This window comes from Antechinus flavipes, chromosome 5, assembly GCF_016432865.1.
Source record: "Antechinus flavipes isolate AdamAnt ecotype Samford, QLD, Australia chromosome 5, AdamAnt_v2, whole genome shotgun sequence".
Taxonomy (NCBI): domain Eukaryota; kingdom Metazoa; phylum Chordata; class Mammalia; order Dasyuromorphia; family Dasyuridae; genus Antechinus; species Antechinus flavipes.
Genome location: NC_067402.1, coordinates 101,457,267 through 101,481,705, shown reverse-complemented (window position 1 = coordinate 101,481,705; position 24,439 = coordinate 101,457,267). Strand labels below are relative to the sequence as shown.

The following is a 24,439-nucleotide window of genomic DNA, read 5'->3' as shown; positions in this document are numbered from 1 at the left end:
CAGATATTTGAGTAAAAATTGGACCCTTTTGGCCTTTGACCTCCTTGGAATATGGTAGGATCTTTGAATCAAAGGCCATGAGCTTTCTATTGGCTCTTCCATCTTAAGTTAAAACTATTTTCCAGAATAGTTAAATAGCATTATATTACTTACATGGGGACTAGTAAAAATCTGCAGTATTAGAAGGCAGGGTGGTCACTGTCCCATCTCTGAAGTTTATACTTCAGTGAAAACACTGCTCTCATTTGGAATTATGCTCACACTGTGCATACCCTTTGACCCAGCAATGTCTGTACTGGGCTTATGTCCCAAAGAGATCATAAAGGAGAGAAAGGGATCCACATGTGCAAAAATGTTTGTGGCAGCCCTGTTAGTAGTGGCTAGAAACTGGAAACTGAATGGGGATGCCCATCAATTGGAGAATGGCTGAATAAGTTATGGTATATGCATATTATGGAATATTATTGTTCTGTAAGAAATGACCAGCAGGAAGATTTCAGAAAGGCCTGGAGAGACTTACATGAACTGATGCTGAGTGAAATGAGCAGAACCAGGAGATCATTGAACATGGCAACAAGAAGACTATATGATGATCAATTCTGATGGATGCGACTCTCTTCAAAATGGGATGATTCAGGCCAGTTCCAGTGGTCTTGTGATGGAGAGAGCCGTCTACGCCCAGAGAGAGGACTGTGGGAACTGAGTGTAGATTACAACATAGCATTTTCAACTCTTTTTGTTGTTGTTTGCCTAAATTTTATTTTCTTCTCATTTTTTTCCTTTTTGACCTGATTTTTCTGTGCTGGTTTAGCTTTCTGAAAGTCTTGGCACCAGCCTTCATTTCAGCAGAGTAATCACTATGAGAATTGTAATGGGCTGAGGCTTGAGTTGATGCACTGAGGTCCCAAGCACATGAGGCTAAATAGTAATTGGACCATACTCTATTAATATATAAGCTTGGAGAAAGAATGGCCCCCGCCCACTCTTTGTGCAAGTCCTGATGTGTTGTATAGGAAATGACGATTTTGGTGGGTGGAGGCAGGGGAGTGGAAAAGGAAGGGGAAGGAGAGACTGCTTGCATTTGCCATTGAGACGGCTTTTCAGCTCAGATCCCCCTCTGTTAGCTGGCTTCCTGTCGCAGCTGCCCATATTGCTATCGCAGTTTTTCTTGCCCATATTGCTGTCGCAATCCTTATTCACTTCTTCACTTCAATAAAGATTGAAGATTTTTCCCTTAACCTGAATTCCTGACTTCGGCTGATTTTAAATATGCGGTCATTACAAGAATAGCCAGAGATAAAATCCAAATTCTTTATTATCTCCTTCACAGTCTGTCTCCTTCACTTGGGACCTGGCTAGCTTTCTGGAAGGCCTTCAGTCTGGACTTGGTTTCAGTGGGGGAAGCAAGAGGACAGGACAGCCTGTCCTCCCTTGGTGGGAGATGGAATGAATGTCTCTTGCCCAGTCCTTGTTGGCTCTTATGCACTCTATTATAATTACATCATCGTAGGTGTGAATCTTGTAGAATTATATTAAGTATTAAGTACATGTATTGAACTAGAGAACTATTAATCACCATGCTAAATTCGATAACCATTATCTTATCAATTCCTCTGACTTAATTGTACATATAGTTATATGTATCGGACTACTTGCCATTTAGGGGAGGGGAGGGGGAGAAAGGGGAGAAATTGGAACACAAGGTTTTGCAAGGGTTAAGGTTGAAAAGTTATCCTTGCATATGTTTTGAAAATAAAAAGCTTCGAGACTTACATGAACTGATGCTAAGTAAAATGAGCAGGACCAGGGCCTGTGCAACAAGAAAACTGTTCGGTTTTGCACACATATATTGTATCTAGAATATACTGTAACCTATTCAACATGTAAAGGACTGCTTACCATCTGGGGGAGGGAGTAGAGGGAGGGAGGGGAAAAATCTCAACAGAAGTGAATGCAAGGGATAATGCTGTAAAAAATTACCCTGGCATGGGTTCTATCAATAAAAGGTTATTTAAAAAAAAAAAAAGATGGTAAGTTCACCCTTTTAATTTCTCATGCTTGTGATTTTATTTCTTTCCCTTTTCAAATAAAATTAATGAAAAGTTAAAAAATAAAATAAAATAAAAAGCTTCAAGAAAAAAAAGAAGAAAAAAATGCTCTCCCCTCAAGTACCACAGAGCCTACACTTAGCCTTGCTTTCACTTTTTTTTTTTCAGTGACACTTAACAGGGATGGTTAGGCATGATAGGGTGAGATATAGCTGCTTTTAGCTTCTTCATATCTAAATATCTCTGGCCATGTCACCTGATGCCAGATGCAGAGAAAGTTGGTAAAAGGTGGTAAAGAAGTCTGTGGATTTATACCCCAAGATCCCTGCTTTTGAACTATTACCTTTAGCCCTCTCTTCCCAAGGTCCATGTCTTGGGGCCTTTAGACATCACAATTGGTTGATTCAAAAAATGGATTAGCACAACAATAGAGGACCTACCTTTATATAGTGTTACAGAATATTGGACACACACATGATTCTTTATGCCATGGACTTCTTTGACTGTATCCTATGAACCCTTTCTTTGAATAAAGTTTTTAAAGGCATAAAATCAAATATATGCAATTACAAAAGGAAACCAATTATGTGACATACATTTGTCAGTTTTTTAGTTCATAGACTCCAGATTAAAAACCTAATTTATCAAGGCTCCTTAAAAATTCAGGAATATAATTAAGGATCAGTCATGCTGAATGTGAATGTGTTGTGTCTCTAAATCAATGCAAACATCGGACTTTATGTGAGACCCCCTATTTAAGAAGAGTTATTGCTCTGGAAATTATACATGACCAGTATTAGAAACACAATGTTGCTACTGAAATCGGATATTGAGGAAAATTTATTAAAGAAGAATCTTAAGGAATCATCTTAATGTTTCTGATCAGAAGCAGGCCCCACTTCTCTTTGGGAAGAGGGAGCCGTGAGCACAGAAATGGGAGAACCTTTATACTTGCTAGTGTGGTGCAGCCCCTTCCTTCAGAGAAGGAATTGGTCCATTTGTTCTGGGTTATAATTTTTCTGATATGCCACTACATGTTTCCCGTAAATATGTATAAACATGTTTTCCCTCCCTCATCATACATTCCATGTTCAAAAATGGCAGAAAACTCCTACAGGGGTGTGTTATTTAATTTTCAGTTAGCCTATTAAGCAGGCACAGTAGTGATTTGCTTGAGAGATCATTGACCCCAACTACCCCAAGGACTGAATCCTTAAGTTTATAGTTTTCTCCAAACCACAAGATTCTTTCTGATTGTCTGAATCCACCTGTGCCTTTCTGGCTCCCCAATTCCTTGTTTGCTCAAGTCTTCCATCGATCATTTAATTGTTCTGTAAATCCTTCCTTAGCCTCTCACATTCTGAAAACCTCTTGGTCAGTGGTACCCGCTATCCCACACCACCTAGGTGAACTCTGAAAACCCAACTTTTCAGCATTTCTCACCCCAGAAACTCATGACAGATATAATAATCACTTTTCTGAGTTGCTTTCTCCTGTACACATAGATACACAAGCAAATGTTGATAGAATCTGACCAGAAACTCTTCTGTTCTAGAGTTGCTTCATACACTGTGCTGTGTATGTATTAGTATATGAAGTGCATTGGGCATACAAAGGTTTCAGTGTCCTAGATGAAAGTTGATGGGAATCTAAATTAGAATCAGCTTTGAGACAGAAGAGAAGGGGATTGACGGGACAGATGCTGTAGAGGTTTAATTAGCAAGACATAGAAATTGATTAATGTGAATAATGGGGGAGAAGAAAGAGTTGAGAATGACTTGTAAGTTGTCAGCCTGTCTTACTGGAAGGATGGGGATGCCCTCAACTGAAATAGGAAAATTTGGAGGAACATTTGAATTTGTTGTTGATAATGTTTTTCAGGAGGAGCAAGGTACATGTTAGATAATGTGTTTGTGTGTTAGATTTTTAAATAAGATTTTGTTTTGTTTTGTTTTTCCTGAGGCAGTTGGGGTTAAGTGACTTGTCCAGGGGCACACAGCTAGGAAGTGTTAAGTGTTTGAGACCATATTTGAACTCAGGTCCTCCTGACTTCAGGGCTAGGGCTCTATCCACTGAACCACCTAGCTGCCCTGTAAATAAGATTTTTAAAAGACATGCAGCTGAAGATGTCCAGCAGGGAGGCTTGACTATGTGACTGGAGGACCAAATTGGGACTGGTTTTGGGATTGAATGCAGATTTGGGAATCATCTTTATAGAAATGACAATTGAGTCCATGGAAGGCAATGAACAAGAGAGGATAGTAAGAGTGGGGAACCAAAGACCTGGGACAGAGCCTTAGGGAACTTTGTATTTAAGGATCTTCTATCTGGAGTCTTACAGTTGCACTGAATTACATTCATATTGCAAAGTCAACTAGGCAAATAGACTTGTTGTTCTAATGGAATTTTAATGAAACTTTGTTCTTAGATAACACCATTCAAATTAGTAGCTTATACCTCCAGATGAATGGTGTTATTTAACTTGGAGCTTAGAGACACTTGTAGGTTAGCAGGGTATTTGTTTTTTTTTTTTTTTTTCTTTTTTTTCCAGTCTTGCTGTATCATTAGGAAGTAGACAGCCCTTTCCTGTAGCTATGGCAAAGAGCAAGAAACAGTTTATTTCTTTTATTTCAATAATAGATACATAAAAATGGATTTGAATTCATGTTGAAATGTAAAGAATATTAAATATAATGTTAGCGGAAAAGCTTAGAGAAGAAAGAATGCTGCAAGTATATTCTTTTTTTTCTTTTAATTTTTTTCTAATGAATTGCCTTTTCATTGCCTGATCCAAGTATAGATTTTCATAATGGCCTGGAACCACTTGAACTTGTTATCTTGATATTTCCTTCAAATTGCATCCATTCTACACTGAGCCCTTTCATTGAAAAGATTGTGGAATTGTTAGCTAGAAGAGCTGCTTGGTGTCATAATGACACAAACTATTTGAAAACTTGTTGAAACTAAATAGATGAACTTTTTCTAGCAGCCTTTCTAACAGAATTCTTTTCCAAACTGGTCTTTATGTTATGCCAAAAAATGTTCTATTTTTTGATATCATGAATGAAATAAATGAAATAACACAGCGGGGGGAGGAGGGGAACAGATGAAGAAACAAATTATTTCATCATTATTCAGTAACCTGAGTAATTTAGCTGGGGAAGGAATAAAAATGGAAATTGAAGAAATAAACAACACAAAAGAGATAAAAAATTTTTTTCATACTATACTGTGTTCTCCTCAAAATTCACTTAGTAATTTAGAAGGAATATTTATAAATATTTTGTAAAAAGAACTTTCTTGTTTGAATCCTAAACTTTTTATTGAAATCTAATGTCCATTTCTTTTTCTCTTTTATCTTGATAGTGATAACCTACTAAGGAGAGCGGCCTGTCAGGAAGCCCAGGTAATACCATTCAATGTGATAAAATTAAATTCTGCATATCTTATCTCAATTGTGCAATATTTCAGCCACAGACTATTCTAGGGACTTTGGTTAAATACAGTACTTCATATCACTAGAGTTTGGGACCATTTCTTCCTAAAATAAGGGGCAGTCTCAAGCTATGAGGTAACTTAATGGAACACTAACAGATTAACTATATGGTAAATAATGATTCTTGCTCTTCCCTCCTCACCTGTCTGTTATATAAACTAACATAGCAGCATGGCCCTGGTCTAGTCACTTGACTCTGTTTGCCTCAGTTTCTTCATCTGTAAAATAAACTGGAGATAGAAATGACAAACTACTCCAGTATGTCTGCCATGAAAACTTCAAATAGAATTACAAAGAGCTGGACATGACTTGAAGAGGAAAAGCCTGGAATAACCCCAGGGCTGCATATTTGGCCTAGTTTGGACTCCTTAAGTATGCTTTTTACATGGAATAGTCTTTGAAGGATTGATCCAGCTGTGGAGCATCCCTTCATCTAGATGAACTTTGAGGATTATATTCCCATGTTGTACTACCACTTGGGAACTTGTCTCTCAAATTTTATTGATAGCTGTTAAAACCCACCTTCAAGATTCTTTTTTATAGTTCTAGATCTATGTTTTATCCATGTGGGAAATTGCTATATTTATCTGCAATTTACAAGAAAGCACCTTATTTAACTTGATGTTTTGTTCTTCTTGGCATTAGAGCATAGAACTCAAAAGGGTGCTAAAAATCTTCTGATGCAATCCCTTCATTTTGCACATGAGAAAACTAAGGCCTAGTTAGGTTAAATGATTTGTCCAGGGGCCACAGGTACTAAGACAAAGTGTGAGGGTTCAAACTCCAAATCCTTACTGTCTTTTCAGTGGGTTTGTGCCGTTCTTTAATCAAGAAGACTCATAAGTTTCAAGAAGTTTAGTGACATTTTGAGAATGCATTGTGTCCTTTAAGCTTATCATATCAGAAATATAGAAAAAGAATCATAAAAATCAACAATAGAAAAGAGAACAGTACATTGAACTGGAGAAGTGGGTGGTAGATAAATTCACATTCATTCCTGAAATATTTTAAGAGATTTCACTGCGATTTCATACTATTAATAGATTCCCTCAAAGTAGGAGTGATAAAACCACTTTAACTGTGTTTTAAAACCTTGTCAAGTTTTCAGTTTTAAAATGTTATTCAGAAATGTTTTGTTCTGATTGGGACATTTCTTTTAGAATTATTTCTGAGGAATCATCTTGCCAACACAGCATTTACAAAAGAGGCTGTAAATATTTCAGGTGCTAGTGCCATCTCAACTGCTGGGGAAAGTGTTTCTTCTATTGAAATTACAGGTAACAGCTAAGCTAACAAGTAGCAACTGGAAATTCCTCTTGGAAGAAAGAAGACTGCTTTAAGAAAGGAGAAAGTTATTTGCTTCTGATCGGGAAGTGGCAGTCATGCAGTTTCACCAGGCTGAAATTAAGTTGTTATAAGTTATAAGACCATAATCTCCTCTTTTCAGCTGTTTGGAGAGTGAGTTATAACTCACTAACCGCAAACCTTCCTTGCTCATAAAATAAAAAGGCTAGAAGCATATCTTTCTAACTAACCTGATCAATTTAAGCAAGTAGATAGACCACATTTGAATGGAAAAAAGTGAAAAGTAAAGAAAAAAGCCATTATCATTGGTAGGAAATTGGAAGGAGTTTTAACTTAGAAGTTAAAACTAATAATTAAGCTAGAATAGAGCTTTCTAATAAGGCTTGTGGATCCTACTAGGGTTAGATTAAATCAAGGATTAATAAAAAAAGTTTCCAAACTTTCAATAATAAAGCAAAGACAGGTAAAATCACCCTATAGATTTTCAGAGACCTTGACAAACAAGAGAGGTCTTCTTTTCACGAAATGGTTGGCTTATAGCAGGACTTCTTAAATTTTTTCTACTCATAACTTCATTTAGTCTGGGAATTGAGGCATACAAAATAGGTGTACAAATCAAACATTTATTGACAGTAAATCATAAAGAAATTATTTAAAATGATTCTTTGGTATGCATATAATTTTATCATTTATTATAGATGAAAGCAAATTTGTATACTAATTAGATGAATTTGCATTGTTTACTTTTATGTATGGAATTAAATCTTGATGGATTTTTTTTTTAATAATTATAACTATTTATTGATAGAACTCATGCCTGGATAATTTTTTACAACATCCCTTGCACTCACTTCTGTTCCGATTTTTCCCCCTCTCCCTCCCCTCCATTCCCCAGATGGCAAGCAATCCTATACATGTTCAATATGTCACAATATATCCTAGATACAATGAATGTGTGCAGAATCGAACAGTTCTCTTGTTGCACAGGAAGAATTAGATTCAGAAGGTAAAAATAACCCAGGAAGAAAAACAAAAATGCAAACAGTTTACATTCATTTCCCAGTGTTCTTTCTTTGGGTGTAGCTGCTTCTATCCATCATTGATCAATTGAAACTGAGTTAGATCTTCTCTTTGTCAAAGAAATCCACTTCCATCAGAATATATCCTCACAGCGTTGTTGAGGTAGATAATGATCTCCTGGTTCTGCTCATTTCACTTAGCATCAGTTCATGTAAGTCTAGCCAAGGCTCTCTGTATTCATCTGCTGATCATTTCTTACAGAACAATAATTTTCCATAACATCCATATACCACAATTTATTCAGCCATTCTCCAATTGATGGCATCCATTCGTTTTCCAGTTTCTAGCCAATAGAAACAGGGCTGCTACAAACATTTTGGCACATACAGGTCCCTTTCCCTTCTTTAGTATCTCTTTGGGATATAAGCCCAGAAGTAGTACTGCTGGATCAAAAGGTATGCACAGTTTGATAACTTTTGGGGCATAATTCTAGATTGCTCTCCAGAATGGTTGGATTCATTCACAACTCCACCAAGATCATATCAGTGTTTTCCCGCATTCCCTCCAACATTCATCATTATTTTTTCCTGTCATCTTAGCCAATATGCAGGTGTGTAGTGGTATCTCAGAGCTGTCTTAATTTGCATTTCTCTGATCAATAGTGATTTGGAACACTCTTTTATATGAGTGGAAATAGTTACAATTTCTTGATGGACTATTTAATACTGTTTATAGTTGCCAAATTTTTCATGACACCCACATTCATTTATTCATGATTGTGACCCATAGCTTTAAGAAGCTTTGGGCTCTAGGAATTACTGAATGATACAGTAGATAGAGTACCAAACCTGGGTCAGGAAGACTCTTCTTCCTGTGATAAATTCCAGCCTCAGACATTTAGTAGCCTTGTGACTCTGGACAACTTACTTAATCCTGTTTACCGCAGTTTCCTTATCTGTAAAATGAACTGGAGAAAAAAATGGTAAACCACTCCAATATCTTTGCCAAGAAAACCATAGTAGGAGTCATGAAGAGATGACATGACTGAAAAACTATTGAATTGAATAGATGGTTTATTATGTGAGCAAATAATAAAGTAAACACTTATTCCTGTGGAAATCATTGAGATTTTGCTTGATCACTAAACTATGAATTCTAAATAAAAGTATACAATTTGGGAGAATGGACAGCTAGCTTCAATAACAATCTTTGATTCTAAGAATGCATAGTTACTGATAAGACCTCTCCTTTATATTTAAATACTTACTAATTTGTTTTATAGATAATAAGCTTGTGAGAACAAAGACAATGGTGATTTTCATCTTCATATTCCTAGAAGTAGTCAGGTAGTCCATTGGATAGGAGGCTAGACCTAGAGTCAGGAAAGCTTCAATTCAAATCTGTCTTTAAACACTGATTGGCTGTGTGATGCTGGGCAAGTTGTTTACCTTATCTGTCTTAGTTTCCTTAATTGTAAAGTGGGAATAATGATAGTACCCACCTCACAGGGTTGTCATGAAAATAAATTTAAGTGCTCAGCCCAGTACTTGGCGCTTTAAGAGGCACCACACTTGTATTTCCTTTTCTCTCCTTCCCCAAGACTGTTAGGCATATTGCTCAGCATAGTATGGCATTTGAAATGAATGCAGGTTAGTGAAGGTAGATTTCATTTTGTCCAAATTGATCCTCTGTTGACTACAGCACTAGATTATCCTTGGATCTCCTTTCCCTTCTCCCTAACCCCAATATGAAATTCAAAACATTCTGGCCAAACAACTTATCCTAATAAGCAATGTCTCACCTACTAGACTAAACTGTCTTGGGGCCTTTTATCTGTACTATAAATCTGAAGGTAAAGCTTTCTTAAATTATTTCTTTTTGTTATTACTTTAAATCTAAATAGAAAATAGAAAAAGAAAAAACATTGCCTGTGCACAGTAGAAAATATGAGATTGAAAATATAGAACAATAAATTTCCATTTTAAAAAAGTTTATGTAATAAATACTCTACATTGTGTTCAGAGCTGTCCATCTTTGCTTCCTTATAGGTTTTCTTTTGATCTCTGCTGTGTACTTTTTACTTTTCCCCTTCTCTCCCTGTCCCCAAGAAAGATATAGTTAAGCACAGATATGTATGCATCACATACACACACATATACATGTACATACACATAGATATCTATAGTCATATACATATATACACATATATTTCTATTTGTCTTCTGTTTCTCTGAAAGTGGATAACTTCCTTCATAAGTCCAAATCTTTCCACATTTTCCTATTGTGGAAAGGCTCCTCATTTCCTGCACCACAGCAATATTCCAGCCTTATATTGTATAATTATTTTAAATAATCTAAAACAATATTGATTAATATTGTTGAAATGTTGTAATTCCCCTATTTTTCTCTCTTGATTAAATCTATTTTAACTTTAACTTTGAGATCATGATTGCTAGCCCTACTTTTTTTTTACATAATAAATTCTACTCCTGATCTTTATTTTATGTTTGTGTATATCTCTCATTTTTATAACATTTCCTGAAAGTACCATATTGTTGAGAGTTCAAATTTTTAATCAACTGTTTCCATTTTATAGTTGAATGTATCCAGTTCATATTACAAGCTATACTATTTATTCTTTTTCTTCTTGTTTTCCTCACTTATCTTTCTCACTATTCCTGTTTTTCTTTACTTCTCTGCTTTACATCTTCCTATTACCTTGCCCTTCTATTACTTAACCTATCTTCCTTCTAAGAATTCTTCCATTATCCTCTCATTTGCCCCATTTCTTTGTCCTCTTATTTCTATTTGAATTTAGGAGACTTTTATAACCTTCCAAATATATGTGTGGTTCCCTCTTTATACCATATACGTCTTTCTGTACCCTCTGTTTATCCTATTCCTTCACTCTCTTATTTCTTTGTAAATTTAGAAAACTTTTATTTCCTTCTAAATGTATATGTTCCCTCTTTAATCCAGATCCAATACGAGCAGAGTTTCTTCCAAAAAACCCTCCCTTATCCTCTCTTCCCCCTCTATCTCCTTAACCCCCTTATTACTTTCTGAATGTAGAAGATTTTTATACACTCTTAAATATGATTGTTCCTTCTTTAACCCCTTCCCACTAGGAGTAGGGCTCCAGAACTACCCTCCTTCCTCTCTCATCTAATTTCTCTGCATTGGTTCTTCTTGCACCTCATTTGTGTGCTCATTGTTTTTTTTTTACCTTTGCCTATACGATTTTGCTTCTGTTCCAGTCCAGTGTTTCTTTCCATTTACTCAGTTACTAATGACAGTTTGACACATACAACTTGTATTTCCATGTATAAAAATAAACAATTTGTTCTTGTTGGAGCCCTTGGTGGAGGAGTTGTTTTCTCCTGCATCTTTTCTGATCAGTAGATTTTCTTTTCATAATTTTTGTTCTTCTTAGATTGTATTTTTTAATCCCCCCCTGTATTTTTTAATCCCCCCACCCAATCACTCTTATTGACTTTTAGCTCCATTTTTGAGTCCTTCCATGATTCTTTTGTGTCAGATGACCATCTAATGCCCCTCCTTGGGGTAGGAGGGGCTTTTTTGCTTTCTGTGTCTGGAAGTCCACCCAGTCTTCTCTATGGCCAGAGTAATGGTTTCTTATTGATTCTTTCTCCTTTGTCTGCTCTTTTTGTTTTTAATTTATAACAACTCGTTATTCTAACGGCCTCTAGTCCTGGCCACCTTCTGAGCAACAGCCTGCCCCCTCCTTCTCTCTCCTCTCACTGTTTTCTGACAACCCCTCCCATCAGTGGCCATAACCTTCAGTTTTCCCCAGGGGGCCAGAGTATGAACTGAGAACTCAGCTCTCTTCCAGTGCCCACAGCAGTTGTTTCTCTCCTGAGCTGTGTGAGCTGCACCAGAGCAGGCCTGGATTCCTTTGCAGTAGAGGTTTTCTCAGTCTTCCCTGGCCCAGACACAGATTCCCTACAGCTGGCTTAGATGCTCAACTCCTCTCACTGCCCGGCAGGTGAAACTTTTTGTGACTGGGAAGAGGCTACCTCTTCAACCAGTTTCTTCCAGGACTTGCCTCTCTCTACTTCTGTGTTATACTTCACTTGGACCAAACTTTGGTCCTGGGATCTTAATTAGGATTTTCTCTGGTTGTCCTGGGAGGACAACTGTTCTGCCCCAACTTTGTTTATTTTTGCTGCTCTGTTTTCACCCTGAGGCACTTTTTATCTTGTTTGTGGAGGTAATCTGGAGAGCTTGAAATTTTTTGACCTTTTCACTTTTCCCCCAGAATCTTCTTCTAGTAGAACTTTTTTAACCAGACCTGGAGACCCTCTATTTTATAGTTTGATTTCTGCGGACTCTTGACTTGACTGAAAAAAAAAATCTTTTTTTCCAGATTACATAAAAAACAAGTGTTTTTCTAAATTCACTCAGGCTTAGTTGTCAATCAAAAGCATTTTGTTGTGTGCCACGAAACAACCATGTGCTGCTTAAGTTTAACCACAGAATTTATTGATAATAAACCATTGATGATATTTGCAAAGACTCTGCTGCTACTAAGTTTTCAGCTTCCTCTCTTGGCCCTTACATGGCAAAGCAACACCGCGCTTCCCTTTCCCTTTCCAGGATTGCAGTCTAGGTCCTAGCAGCAGCATCTGCCAGGAGCAGCACTGTTTTATAGGAGATAAATGACTGGAACCTTTTACAAGTGTATCAACATTCCTATTGTACTCTTTGTATACATTAGTCATGGGCAAGCTAGATAAGGAGATTGATAGAATTCCTCTCCTGTCTCTCTGGGTAGGGTTTGAGGTTATGCTCATGAATCTTTCTGGTGGAGCAGCTACTTCTATTTATCTGTATCTTTTTCCTTAAGGGGAGTGGGGACTGCTTGTTTGCATTATACCAATATCTGAATCAATCTGGAGTATTTGTTTTTAATAATAATAAAGATAATGAAGACCATGAAAAAATATTTGTGAGAACCAGTTACTTAAATGTAGACTTCACATTTTCTTCCTTTCCCTGTCCCCCTTTCTTCTTAACTGTTTGTTACTTATACAGTTTCTTTCTTTACCTCAATTTGTTCATTTTTGAAAGATCTACTCCTGCTTCCACTTTCAGCCTGGGTCTCATGTTTTTCCCCATCAGAAGAAACTAGCAATTATTTTCATTTTATATACCCACTGTGACATACCTCCCTGCTCCTCCTCCTTCCCACTTCTATCTTTTGTCCTTGTATTCTCCTTGCCTCTTGATTCTTTTTTATATCTTATATCTTCTTTTCGGATCTGTCTCTTTGTCATGTAGAGGTATGTAATGACTACTACAAGGTTATGAAGAAGTAGTAGAAGATTGATAGGTTTTATATATAACAAAAAATTGTCTAGTAAACACCTTCATTCCATATAAATAGCTTTTGTAATTAAAGAGATAAGGATAATACTTTTAAAAACCAAGGAAATGGTAAATGGATTTAATTTCCCATCTGACAGACTACAGCCTCAATGGCCATGTCTTCTTGATCATGACCCTTGATATTTCTCTTCCTGGAAAGGAAAAAAAAAAGTAAAAATTAACTTACTTCTGATAAAATGCCCTTGGAAGACTAGGAAAAGCTTTCTGTTGCTTAATTTCAAACTTGCTTCATTGGAGGGATTTTTTCTTCTGCCTGGGAATCTGAAGGAAAGTTGACTGTTGTTTTGTACTTCACAAACCAGATGTTTGTGGACCTGATGGTTTTTTTTTTTTTTTAATAGCTTTCTATTTACAAGATATATGCATGGGTAATTTTTCAGCATTGATAATTGCAAAACCTTTTGTTCTAATTTTTCCCCTCCTTTCCCCCTACCCCCTCTCCCAGATGGCAGGTTAACCAATACATGTAAAATATGTTAAAGTATAAGTTAAATACAATATATGTATACATGTCCAAACAGTTATTTTGCTGTATAAAAAGAGTCAGACTTTGAAATAGTGTACAATTAACCTGTGACGGAAATCAAAAATGCAGGTGGACAAAAATAGAGGGATTGGGAATTCTATGTAGTGGTTCATAGTCATCTCCCAGAGTTCTTTCCTTGGGTGTAGCTGGTTCAATTCACTACTGCTCTATTGGAACTGATTTGGTTCATCTCATTGTTGAAGAGGGCCACGTCCATCAGAATTGATCATCACATAGTATTGTTGTTGAAGTGTATAATCTCTTGGTCCTGCTCATTTCACTCAGCATCAGTTCATGTAAGTCTCTCCAGGCCTTTCTGAAATCCTCCTGTTGGTCATTTCTTACTGAATAATAATATTCCATAATATTCATATACCACTTTATTCAGCCATTCTCCAATTGATGGGCATCCACTCAGTTTCCAGTTTCTGGCCACTACAAAGAGGGCTGCCACAAACATTCTTGCACATACAGTGGATCTGATGCCTTAATTCAAAACAAGGTTGGAGTTGAAAAGCTATATAAAAACATTAATGAAGAGTGCAGATAGAATAAGGAGCAAGAATTTAAGATAGTCAAGATTGTTTGACCTAAAAGAATCTTCATTTACTTATAACTTGATTCTTAGATTGTTATTCCTATTCCTATGACAGGGTCCTGTGACTTTTAATTACTAAGGTCCTGGGATCTCTGGAGAAGACAAGGAAAGGCTCTGGGCATATGAGGACAATGACATAGCCATGATTGTCCCAGATTCTCTAATATAAGTTTATTGTGAGAGTACCTACCGCATACAACTTAGATATGGAAAGCAGAGCAGAATACAGAGGGAAAGCCATCCTGTAACTGATTTACTGTTTCTTAGCTTCTTAGACACAAAATTCCACAGCTGTGATAGTACAGTAGTTTAAAAAAAAAATGGGTCAGGAAAGAATTACAGACAGAAAGATAGAATTCAGGCTTTTTGCAATAGCCTCTAATTGCTATTCCACTCCCATCTCTCTGCTCCATTCCAGTTCTACAGCTCCACTAAGAAAACTCTGATCTCCTGTGAGGGACAGTAAGGTTACCGGCTGATGTAATCACCTCTCTTGTTTTCAAAGTATAAATAAAGCTGAGTTATCTCTGATCTAATTTAATGGAAGGACCTATTCTATCTAATGTGACCGTGTCATTTTCCTACTCAGTAAGTTTGAGTGCCTCCCTTTTGAATAAAACTTCTTCTTTCCAGCACTTAAAGCTCTTCCTAACTTGTCTCCAACTTACCTTTCCAAACTGCTCATTGTTCCCCCTCATGCATTCTCCATTCCAGTCAGATTGGCCTTCTTGTTCTCCATGTTTCATCTTTCACCTCTATGCCTTTGTACACATTACCCCTATGTGTGGAGGTATTCTCCTTCATCTTAAGAATCTTTAACTTCTTTCCAAACATAACTCATGTGCAATCTCCTACAGGTTATCTATCCTGATACCCCCAGTTGTTAATGCCTTCCTTTTCTGCCCAAAGTAATTGTATTTGTTTTATTTTTACTTACTTCTGTACTTGGTTTTTCCTTCCTGGTAAAACAAACTGTAAGCTCAAGGACTTTTGCCATTGCCTGACCCAGTTAGACATTCCGTTGATTCTTATTGAATTCAATTTATTTGTAAATCTGTCTTGGCTATACCAAGTCTATATGATTCTAACTGTGTTAATTTCAAGCACCAGACCCACCCAGGGTTTCTTCCCTTTTCCAGAATGAAAATTAAACCCAGTTCTGGCATTTGAAGGACAATTCAGACAGATAGTTATCAGCAAAAATTTGTTCAGATCTTCTTGTTATTGCTCATCTCTTAACCCTGTACAGTCTTTTTTTTTTGGCCCCATTCCTACTCCAGCCTTCGGAGCTATTGGACATGGTGAATCATCTAGGCTACTCAAAAGTAGATCTTATCTGAATATTCATTGATGTCTACTCAGTGTCATTAGCTGTACATACCACCTGCTGATTCTTCCTCACTGCCTCAAAGGACTGGGTCATTGACCACTTTCTCTACAGAGAAATTTTCAAATAATCCCATTCTATGGCTGAATATATGAATGCTTTGGAATACTATTATTCTGTAAGAAATGACCAGCAGGGTGATTTCAGAGAGGCCTGGAGAGACCTACATGAACTGATGCTGAGTGAAATGAGCAGGATCAACATTTCAACAACAATACTATATGATGATCAGTTCTGATGGACGTAGCTCTCTTCAACGGTTTCACTCGTACAGTGATGAAGAGAACCATCTGCACCCAGAGAACCAACCATGGGAATAGAGGGTGGAACACAGCATAGCATTTTCATTCTCCCTGTTATGTGCTTGCATTTTGTTTCTTTTTTCTCAGTTTTCTTTTTCTTCCTTCTTGATCTGATTTTTCTTGCACAACCGGATTGCTGTGTGAATATGTATACACATATTGGATCTGGCATGTATTTGGGCATATTTGGCATGTATTGGACTGTCTGCCAGATGGGAGAGGGGATGGGGGAAGAAGGGGAAAATTTGCAGCAGGGGATCATTCAGGGGTCAATATTAGAAAAATTACCCATGCATATTCTTTGTGAATAAAAAGCTTTAATTAAAAAACCTAATAATCCCATTCTAATAGCTTTATGTGCACAATAACAATTTATACCCATAGTAAGAGGGTCATTTCATTCCACTTCTCATAGGTAAAAATATATAGGATTGAGTGAATAGTTATTGTCTTATGGCATTTAGGCACGCTATGGTTTGCAAATATGGGAACATGAAGTCATTCACTTCAGGTGAGGTTTAGTGAAGTATAGATTGAGAAATTCTTTTGCCATAAAATAATAAATAAATAAATAAAGGAAAGGAAAAGGGGGATTATCCATTCCCTTGAATAAGAGAAAAATCCATTTAAAATATTTTATTGTCTTTCCTTTTAGGTGTTTGGAAATCAACTCATTCCTTCCAATGCACAAGTAAAGAAGGCAACTGTCTTTCTGAATCCTGCAGCTTGCAAAGGGTAAATGGCTGGGGGGAGAAGGGGGAAGGAGGGGGGAAGAAAGGTGGAGAAGGAAGAAGAGGGGGGAAGTGTGTGTGTGTGTGTGTGTGTGTGTGTGTTAAGATATAAATTACTTACTTTCCTACCTCAAAGATCTGGAGCATTCCTCCACTGGTATTAGTCAAAATCCTTTGATGACAATATAGATATTCTTCCAGTATGGTCATAGTTGAAACATGAATTACACTGAAGCTGCCCTGAGGTTAAGCCTTTTTAATTGAGCTACTTTGACTTCAGACATTAAATCAATCAGAAGACATAGGGAGACCTAGGGCATCTATCAGTACTTGATTGTTGTAGCTTTTGTGAATCTAAAGTCACTGCCACACCATGATGAGATATGGGGAAAAGTTTTGAATCCCCCAAATTAATAAGAGAAAAATTATAACTTAAAAAGATAATTAAAATCATAGGGAGAAGTGAGAGGAATGGGGATTCTTCCTTTTCTTCAGTCAAACCTTGGCACTCTGTTCCAGGTAGCTAGGATTAGAGAAGGACAGATATACAAAACTATTGTAACAGGAAGTTAGTTATGGCTTCTTTAATACTTGGCTTATACTTAAATATTGTTATTCTGAGGGTTACTTTGAAAATTGATTTTCTTTTATAAAAAATGTATTGATTGTGTAGTCATGTTGGAAAACCACATTCATTCCAATAATCCTGCTCACTGTTGTGGAAAAAAATAGTATATTTAGAGCTATTAGGGACCCCAGAGGTCATTGAGTCTAGCTTTTTCATTTTATAGTGAAGAAACTGAGGACCATAGTAATTAATTTGATCAGATATTAAATGTCAGAGACAGATAGTATTTAAACCTTAGTTTTCTTGACTCCCAAGTTCAAAGCAGAATCCAATATATTATATTGCCTCTAAGCAAGATATAAAAATATGTATCCAACAAAATCAGAATTTGTTGAATGCCCGGTTTTAGGATAGTGTTCACTATTAAGTTGGTAAGATGAACAAAGGATGTATTTATAAAAGTAATAAGGATAGAAAGGTATGTTACCCATGACATTTACATTCAGTCTGCTCACAAAATCAAAGTGACTAACTTCATTCAGTGCATATCATTGTAAAATACATACATATGCATGTATACATATGTGTATATTTGAATGTATATATAAACATTGTGTGTGTGTGTGTGTGTGTGTGTGTGTATAGCTCACTGAGGTAGACTAACAGGTCTACTATATCTAGTATTGTAACTAGTTTAAGAGAAACATGATTTCATGGGGCACTGGTATAGGAACAATAAATTCTATGAGAACTATGGTATTGCAGTGGGATTGTAAGGTATGGTTATGATGCTACCATTTTCATTGTGGAAATTTATTTCTCAGGATAATATTATATAGGGTATGTTTAGGTATCAAACATTTGTACATATATAAATATATATTTTCTAAATGAAAGATGTGTATGTATGTATTTGTGTGAAAATGCACAAAGAAGAAAGTACAAATAAACAATTCCCTGGACAGAGGAAGAAATAGATGATATTTCTGATACAGATTTCATAATATACCAGATAGACACTCTTACAAGAATCGTTTTACTAAAAGTGTGTATATGACAATTTTTTGTTTGTTTTTATTTTAATTTTTTTATTTTTTTTAAACTTTTTATTGACAGAACCCATGCCAGGGTAATTTTTTACAGCATTATCCCTTGGACTCACTTCTGTTCCGATTTTTCCCCTCCCTCCCTCCACCCCCTCCCCCACATGGCAAGCAGTCCCTTACATGTTAAATAGATTACAGTATATCCTAGATACAATATATGTGTGCAGAACCGAACAGTTCTCTTGTCGCACAGGGAGAATTGGATTCAGAAGGTATAAATAACCCGAGAAGAAAAACAGAAATGCAAGCAGTTTATATTCATTTCCCAGTATTCTTTCTTTGGGTGTAGCTGCTTCTGTCCATCCTTGATCAATTGAAACTGAATTAGCTCTGTTTATCAAAGAGATCCACTTCTATCAGAATACATCCTCAAACAGTGTCGTTGTTGAGGTATATAATGATCTCCTGGTTCTGCTCATTTCACTTAGCATCGGTTCATGTAAGTCTCGCCAGTCCTCTCTGTATTCATCCTGCTGGTCATTTCTTACAGAATAATAATATTCCATAACGTTCATATACCACAATTTACTCAACCATTCTCCAATTGATGGGCATCCATTCATTTTCCAGCTTCTAGCCACTACAAACAGGGCTGCCACAAACATTTTGGCACATACAGGTCCCTTTCCCTTCTTTAGTATCTCTTTGGGGTATAAGCCCAGTAGAAACACTGCTGAATCAAAGGGTATGCACAGTTTGATAACTTTTTGAGCATAGTTCCAAATTGCTCTCCAGAATGGCTGGATGTGTTCACAATTCCACCAACAATGCATCAGTGTCCCTGTTTTCCCACATCCCCTCCAACATTTCGCATTGTCTTTCCCTGTCATTCTAGCCAGTCTGACAGCTGTGTAGTGGTATCTCAGAGTTGTCTTCATTTGCATTTCTCTGATTAATAATGATTTGGAGCATATTTTCATATGGCTATAAATAGTTTTAATTTCTTCATCTGAGAATTGTCTGTTCATATCCTTTGACCGTGTATATGACAATTTTAAAAAATTTATTTTATTTCAACAAAACAAACAAAAGCAAAGTATATTTCCTGAAAATAACTTTTTAAAGAGCTTCGCAAAAGAAGCTGATTATATATAGAATTATGTGTTTTCATAATTTACCATTACTTAAAAGAAAGGGAAGCTTAAACTTGTCAAGATAGTTATCTGAATAAGAGATAGATTGCCCAGGTCTTGTAGCTACTGAAATTTGCTCTAGACTAAATCATGATCAAAAAAATCCAGTGAGAAACTACCGTAAATGATTTTTTCCATTTTAGAACTGCACAGGTCAGCTAGAAATCCATAGACAATAGGAAAAAGGCCCCCTCTAGCAAAACCATCATCAGTACAGTTTATGCTCTCAATACAGCTTTATGCAGAACAAGTGTAGCCTGTATAGCTCTGTGTCTGGTGGTAGCGAGAGTTGAGATCTTAGAAACCCCAGGGAGTAAGTGTGTAACAACCAGCAGTGTTATAGTGCTCAGACCTGGATAACCTAGACCCAGAGAAGTCTCTGAAAATCTAGCCCTCTGAATTTTAAGTTCCAGTCTGCTTTATTCTGGGAGATGAATATAAACATGAGAACACAGAGAATCCAGGATGAGATCAAGCAAGACCAGCAAACTCCCTCGAAAGTGGAGAAATGGGCCCTGGCACAAAAATCTCAATTCAAGAATTAAAGCTGAAAAGATGAGGAAAATCAAAGAAAACATTGATCTGTATCAAAAACTGTTGGAAAACAAATTTAGAGATCCCACAAAAGGACTGAGTAACTAAAAATTGCAAGTAGAGACTTAGAAGTTAAAGTGGATTTCCCAAAAATACCATATTAACACTTAGAAGAACTGAAGCAAGATTTAAAAAGAAATACAGACTCTGAAGGAAATATTTGGTAGAGAGCAGATAGTTTTCAAAGAAAAAGTAGTCAACCATACCCAAGAAACAGATTTCTTAAAAACTAGAAGAGATCAAATAGAAGTCAATGAATCTTTGTAACTGCAAGAAATATTAGTTCAAGTCAAATGAATGAAAATATAGAAAAAAGGGAAGATATGTGAAATAAAAAATAGCTGACCTCAAAAGGAGAGAAGTCAGAAGGAAAGAAAATTTAAGAATCATTTGAATTCCCTGAAAACCATGTTTTGTTTTATTTTTTAATACTAGACATTGTCTCAAGTCATAAATGAAAATTGTCCAGATCTGTTACCTGAAAGCCATGGAAAATAGTCAAAAGAACCCCTACAATGTCACAGTTAAAACTATTGTCAAAGAAAAAGTAGTGCAAGCTTCTAGAATGAAGCAATTCAGGTGCATGAACTACAATTAGGATACTTGCCCAGTTGGGTGTTGCAATGATTAGAGCACTGAGCCTGGCATCAGGAAGATCTGAGTTCAGTTTCAGCCTTAGACACTTACTAGCTGTGTAACACTGGCCTGGTCAGTTAACCACTACCTGCACCATATGTAAAATGGAGATAATAATTGCACCTATTTACTAGGGTTATTGTGAGGATCAAATGATAATATTTGTAAAAAGCCCTAAGCACAGTTTATAGCTTGGTAGATAGTATATAAATGTTAACTGGTTTTTGATAAAATAATGATAATAGCTGGAATATAATATTCCAAAAGACAAACAAGATAGGTTTACAATCAAGATGACTAACTTGACAAAAAAAAAAATTGAACTCCAAGTTTAGTGTAGAATTGCATCATAGAGAGATAAGTAAGGTGGAATAAAGAAGGTTAATATAGGGAAGGAAATAACCAAAAGCAAAATAAACTTCCTAATCCAGAAGGAGCTATGCTATGGAGGAGGGGAGAAAAAGAATCGACTCAAACCAGAATGTCTGAGATTACATCTTAGACATTTGGGAAATGCCTAGGGAAAAAATATATATATTTATATAGCATATGAATGTAACAGAATATCATTGTACCATTAAAAAAAAATTACAAAGGAGATAGTTTCAGAGAATCTTGGGTAGTGTGAACTGAAACAGAGTAGATCCAACTAAACCAGAAGAACTATTTATGCAAAGACAGGAATATTACAAAGAAAAACAAGTATGAAAGACTTCAGAACTCCGGGTTCCTTGATTAGCAGGGACTGCTTTTTTCATTTCTTTGTATTCCTAATGCTAAACAAGGTGCCTGGTACATAGTTGATACTTAATAAATGCAAGCTGGCTGACAGCAGAGGGCCTCTTTCCTATCCTGTCAGAGAGGTGAGAGATACAAGGAACAGAGATGTTTTGGGATATGGCCACTGTTTGGATGCATTTTGCTTAACTGGCTTTATTTAATAGAAGAAATTTTTTTTTTTAATTTCTCCGTTTTTAATGAGGGTGGCTATCATTTTACCTAAAAATAGACTTAAATTTTCAGTTCTCTGGATCTAAAATTGTTCATTGCAATTAATCTTAGTTTGGCCTTCTTTTAAGATTGTTTTCATTTATGTTGTTGAATTCATTGTTTATATTCTTTTCCTAGTACTACTTTCTTTGTGTCTCAGAAATTCTTTATACTTGTTATTTCCATAACATAGTAATATTTAATTGCATTCATACATCACAATTTATCAACCATTTCCCAATTGGTGGGCACTCATTGATTTCCATTTTCTTGCTAAGACAAGAAATGTTGCTACAGATATTTTAATATATATAGGACTTTTCTTTATTTGACCTCTTGAGGACAAATGCCAATTGTGGGATCTCTGGGTTAAAGAATGATTTATTTTGTAAATTTTCTGAGTTTTGGACTTCATATAATTCAGTGGATGCAACAAAACCTTAAAGATTCATAATGCTATTCTTTTCTATAGATGTTATAGGCTTTTAAATCTCCTTTTGAAAGGTTTGTTAAAATATTTTTCTTCCTTTTTCTCTATTTACAGAAAAGCTAGAAATCTTTTTGAAAAAAATGCTGCCCCCATTTTACACTTATCTGGCATGGATGTGACTGTAGTCAAGGTGAGACTGACTTATCAATGTACCTTTATACAAAATTTACCCATAGAACAGTGCACACTATGTTTCTAGATCTCTTGACTGAATGAAGTCCTAATTAAGTATCTGCTATGTGCCAAGAATTATGCTAAGCATCAGGGATACAAATACTAAGAAACTTGTTCCTGCCCTTTATGAGCTTTACATTCCAGTATGGAGAAATAATATATATAGGGAAATAGTAGCCAGGGAAAGATATTGTGGTTTTCAGATGTGATGGTGGAGCCTTCGGGGGAAGTCAATTAACATTGTCTTTCCAGAAAGAATGACAGATTTAATGGTATCTGGGAAGTATAGATGAATTGTTAAATTGTTGCTGGGGCCAGTTATAGGTATAATAGGCTCCAATGGCACCAGCAGTCAGAGCAATAGGACACCAAGGCAGGCGTTCTTCATATGAAACAGCTAAATCTTCCAAAGACAGTTTTCTGATCTGAGCAATATGGGGGCCCATAAAGAGCCAGCAGAACTGTCTTTTGCTTTTTTTTCTATCTCCAGCACAAAATACAATACTTAGCATATAGAAGGCACTTTTAAAAAATGTTTATTGAATTGAATGTAAAAACAATCTTCCTCTTTACAAAAACCAATCCATGTGGCTAAATTCCCTCCATTGTTAACTTTGCCGTTCTTCACCATTCCTTTGAATTGAATCACAACAATCTAGCAACACTTGGTCCTTTGAGACCAAAAAATCATATAACAGGTAGGAAGAAAGCAAGATGATTTCTTTTCAGGTGTGCTAAAAAAACAAAGGTCAAAAAACTTACTGGTGTAGCTTTGATATTCTATTATGAAATTATTGCTTCGTAGATGACGAGAATTATGTCCGTGAGAATTTCCTTTTCCCCCTGAAAATATAAAATTTCTTTTTTTTTAATAATAGCTTTTTATTTTTCAAAATACATGCAAAGATAGTTTTCAACATTCACCCTTACAAAACCTTGTGTTGCAAATTTTTCTCTTCCTTCCTTTCATCCCCTCTATAGCAAATAATCCAATATAGGTTAAACATGCACAATTCTTCTAAACATTTCCACAATCAACATGCTGCACAAGAAAAATCAAATCAAAAAGGGGAAGAAAAATAAGAAAAACAAGCAAGCAAACAACAATAAAGGTGAAAATACTATGTTGCAATCCACATTCAGTCCCCATAGACCTCTCTTTGGATGCAGATGGCTTTCTCCATCACAAGTCTTGAAATGGCTTGAATCACCTCATTAAAAAGAGCCAAATTCATCACAGTTGATCATCATATAATGTTGTTGCTGTGTGCAATGTTCTCTTAGTTCTGAAAGTATAAAATTCTTAAGACTTGAGGATTACTTCAGTACCTGACTATATAACCTTAGCTCCTCAAATAGATCTTCCTTTTTTTTTTTTTCTTTAGAAGGAACTCTAAATGATGATCCTTTTAAATTCTCAATGATTTAATTAAGAGAGAGGGGAAAAAAAACCCAAAAGGGAATAATACTATCTTAGAGATTCCTGTAAACTTATTAGTGATGAGTCACTCTTTGGCAATCAATAGACATATGTATGTAATTTTGCCTTGCTAATATTTTTATAAGACTGCATTCATATTTTTTACTCTAAACTCTTATCAGTTTATTGCTTAGAATTTCTAAAACAAGAATGCTGCATACATGTGTTTTTAAAAACTAGTTCCCCAGACTTAAACTATAACTTCATTCTGTAGTCAAATATTTAGGTATACTATTAATTTCATTCCCTTGAGTAAAAAGTTAAGCCCCAGAATCATGTCTTTAGGCATTGTTTCACCTGGATTTGTTGTAGCTCATGTATAGCTAGGTTTTACCCATATATAAATGTTCCTCATATAGTCTCAGTTGGATACAGTTTTCATTTCTTTTAGTTCCATGGTGGCTTTTAAAGAATTGTTCTGTCACAAGATAAGCACATTTCATTTT

The 24,439-nt window shown here is 35.9% G+C and overlaps 1 protein-coding gene across 2 annotated transcripts in view; it reads left to right on the top strand.

The window, feature by feature from the left end:
- Positions 1–24,439, top strand: part of AGK (acylglycerol kinase) — a 93,520-nt gene that overhangs the window by 34,112 nt on the left and 34,969 nt on the right. For both annotated transcript variants that reach the window (XM_051961989.1, XM_051961990.1), the window contains exons 3-5: positions 5,415–5,454; positions 16,747–16,826; positions 22,394–22,469. In XM_051961989.1, the coding sequence (XP_051817949.1) occupies positions 5,415–5,454; positions 16,747–16,826; positions 22,394–22,469 (196 nt within the window). The remainder of the gene's footprint in view (positions 1–5,414; positions 5,455–16,746; positions 16,827–22,393; positions 22,470–24,439) is intronic.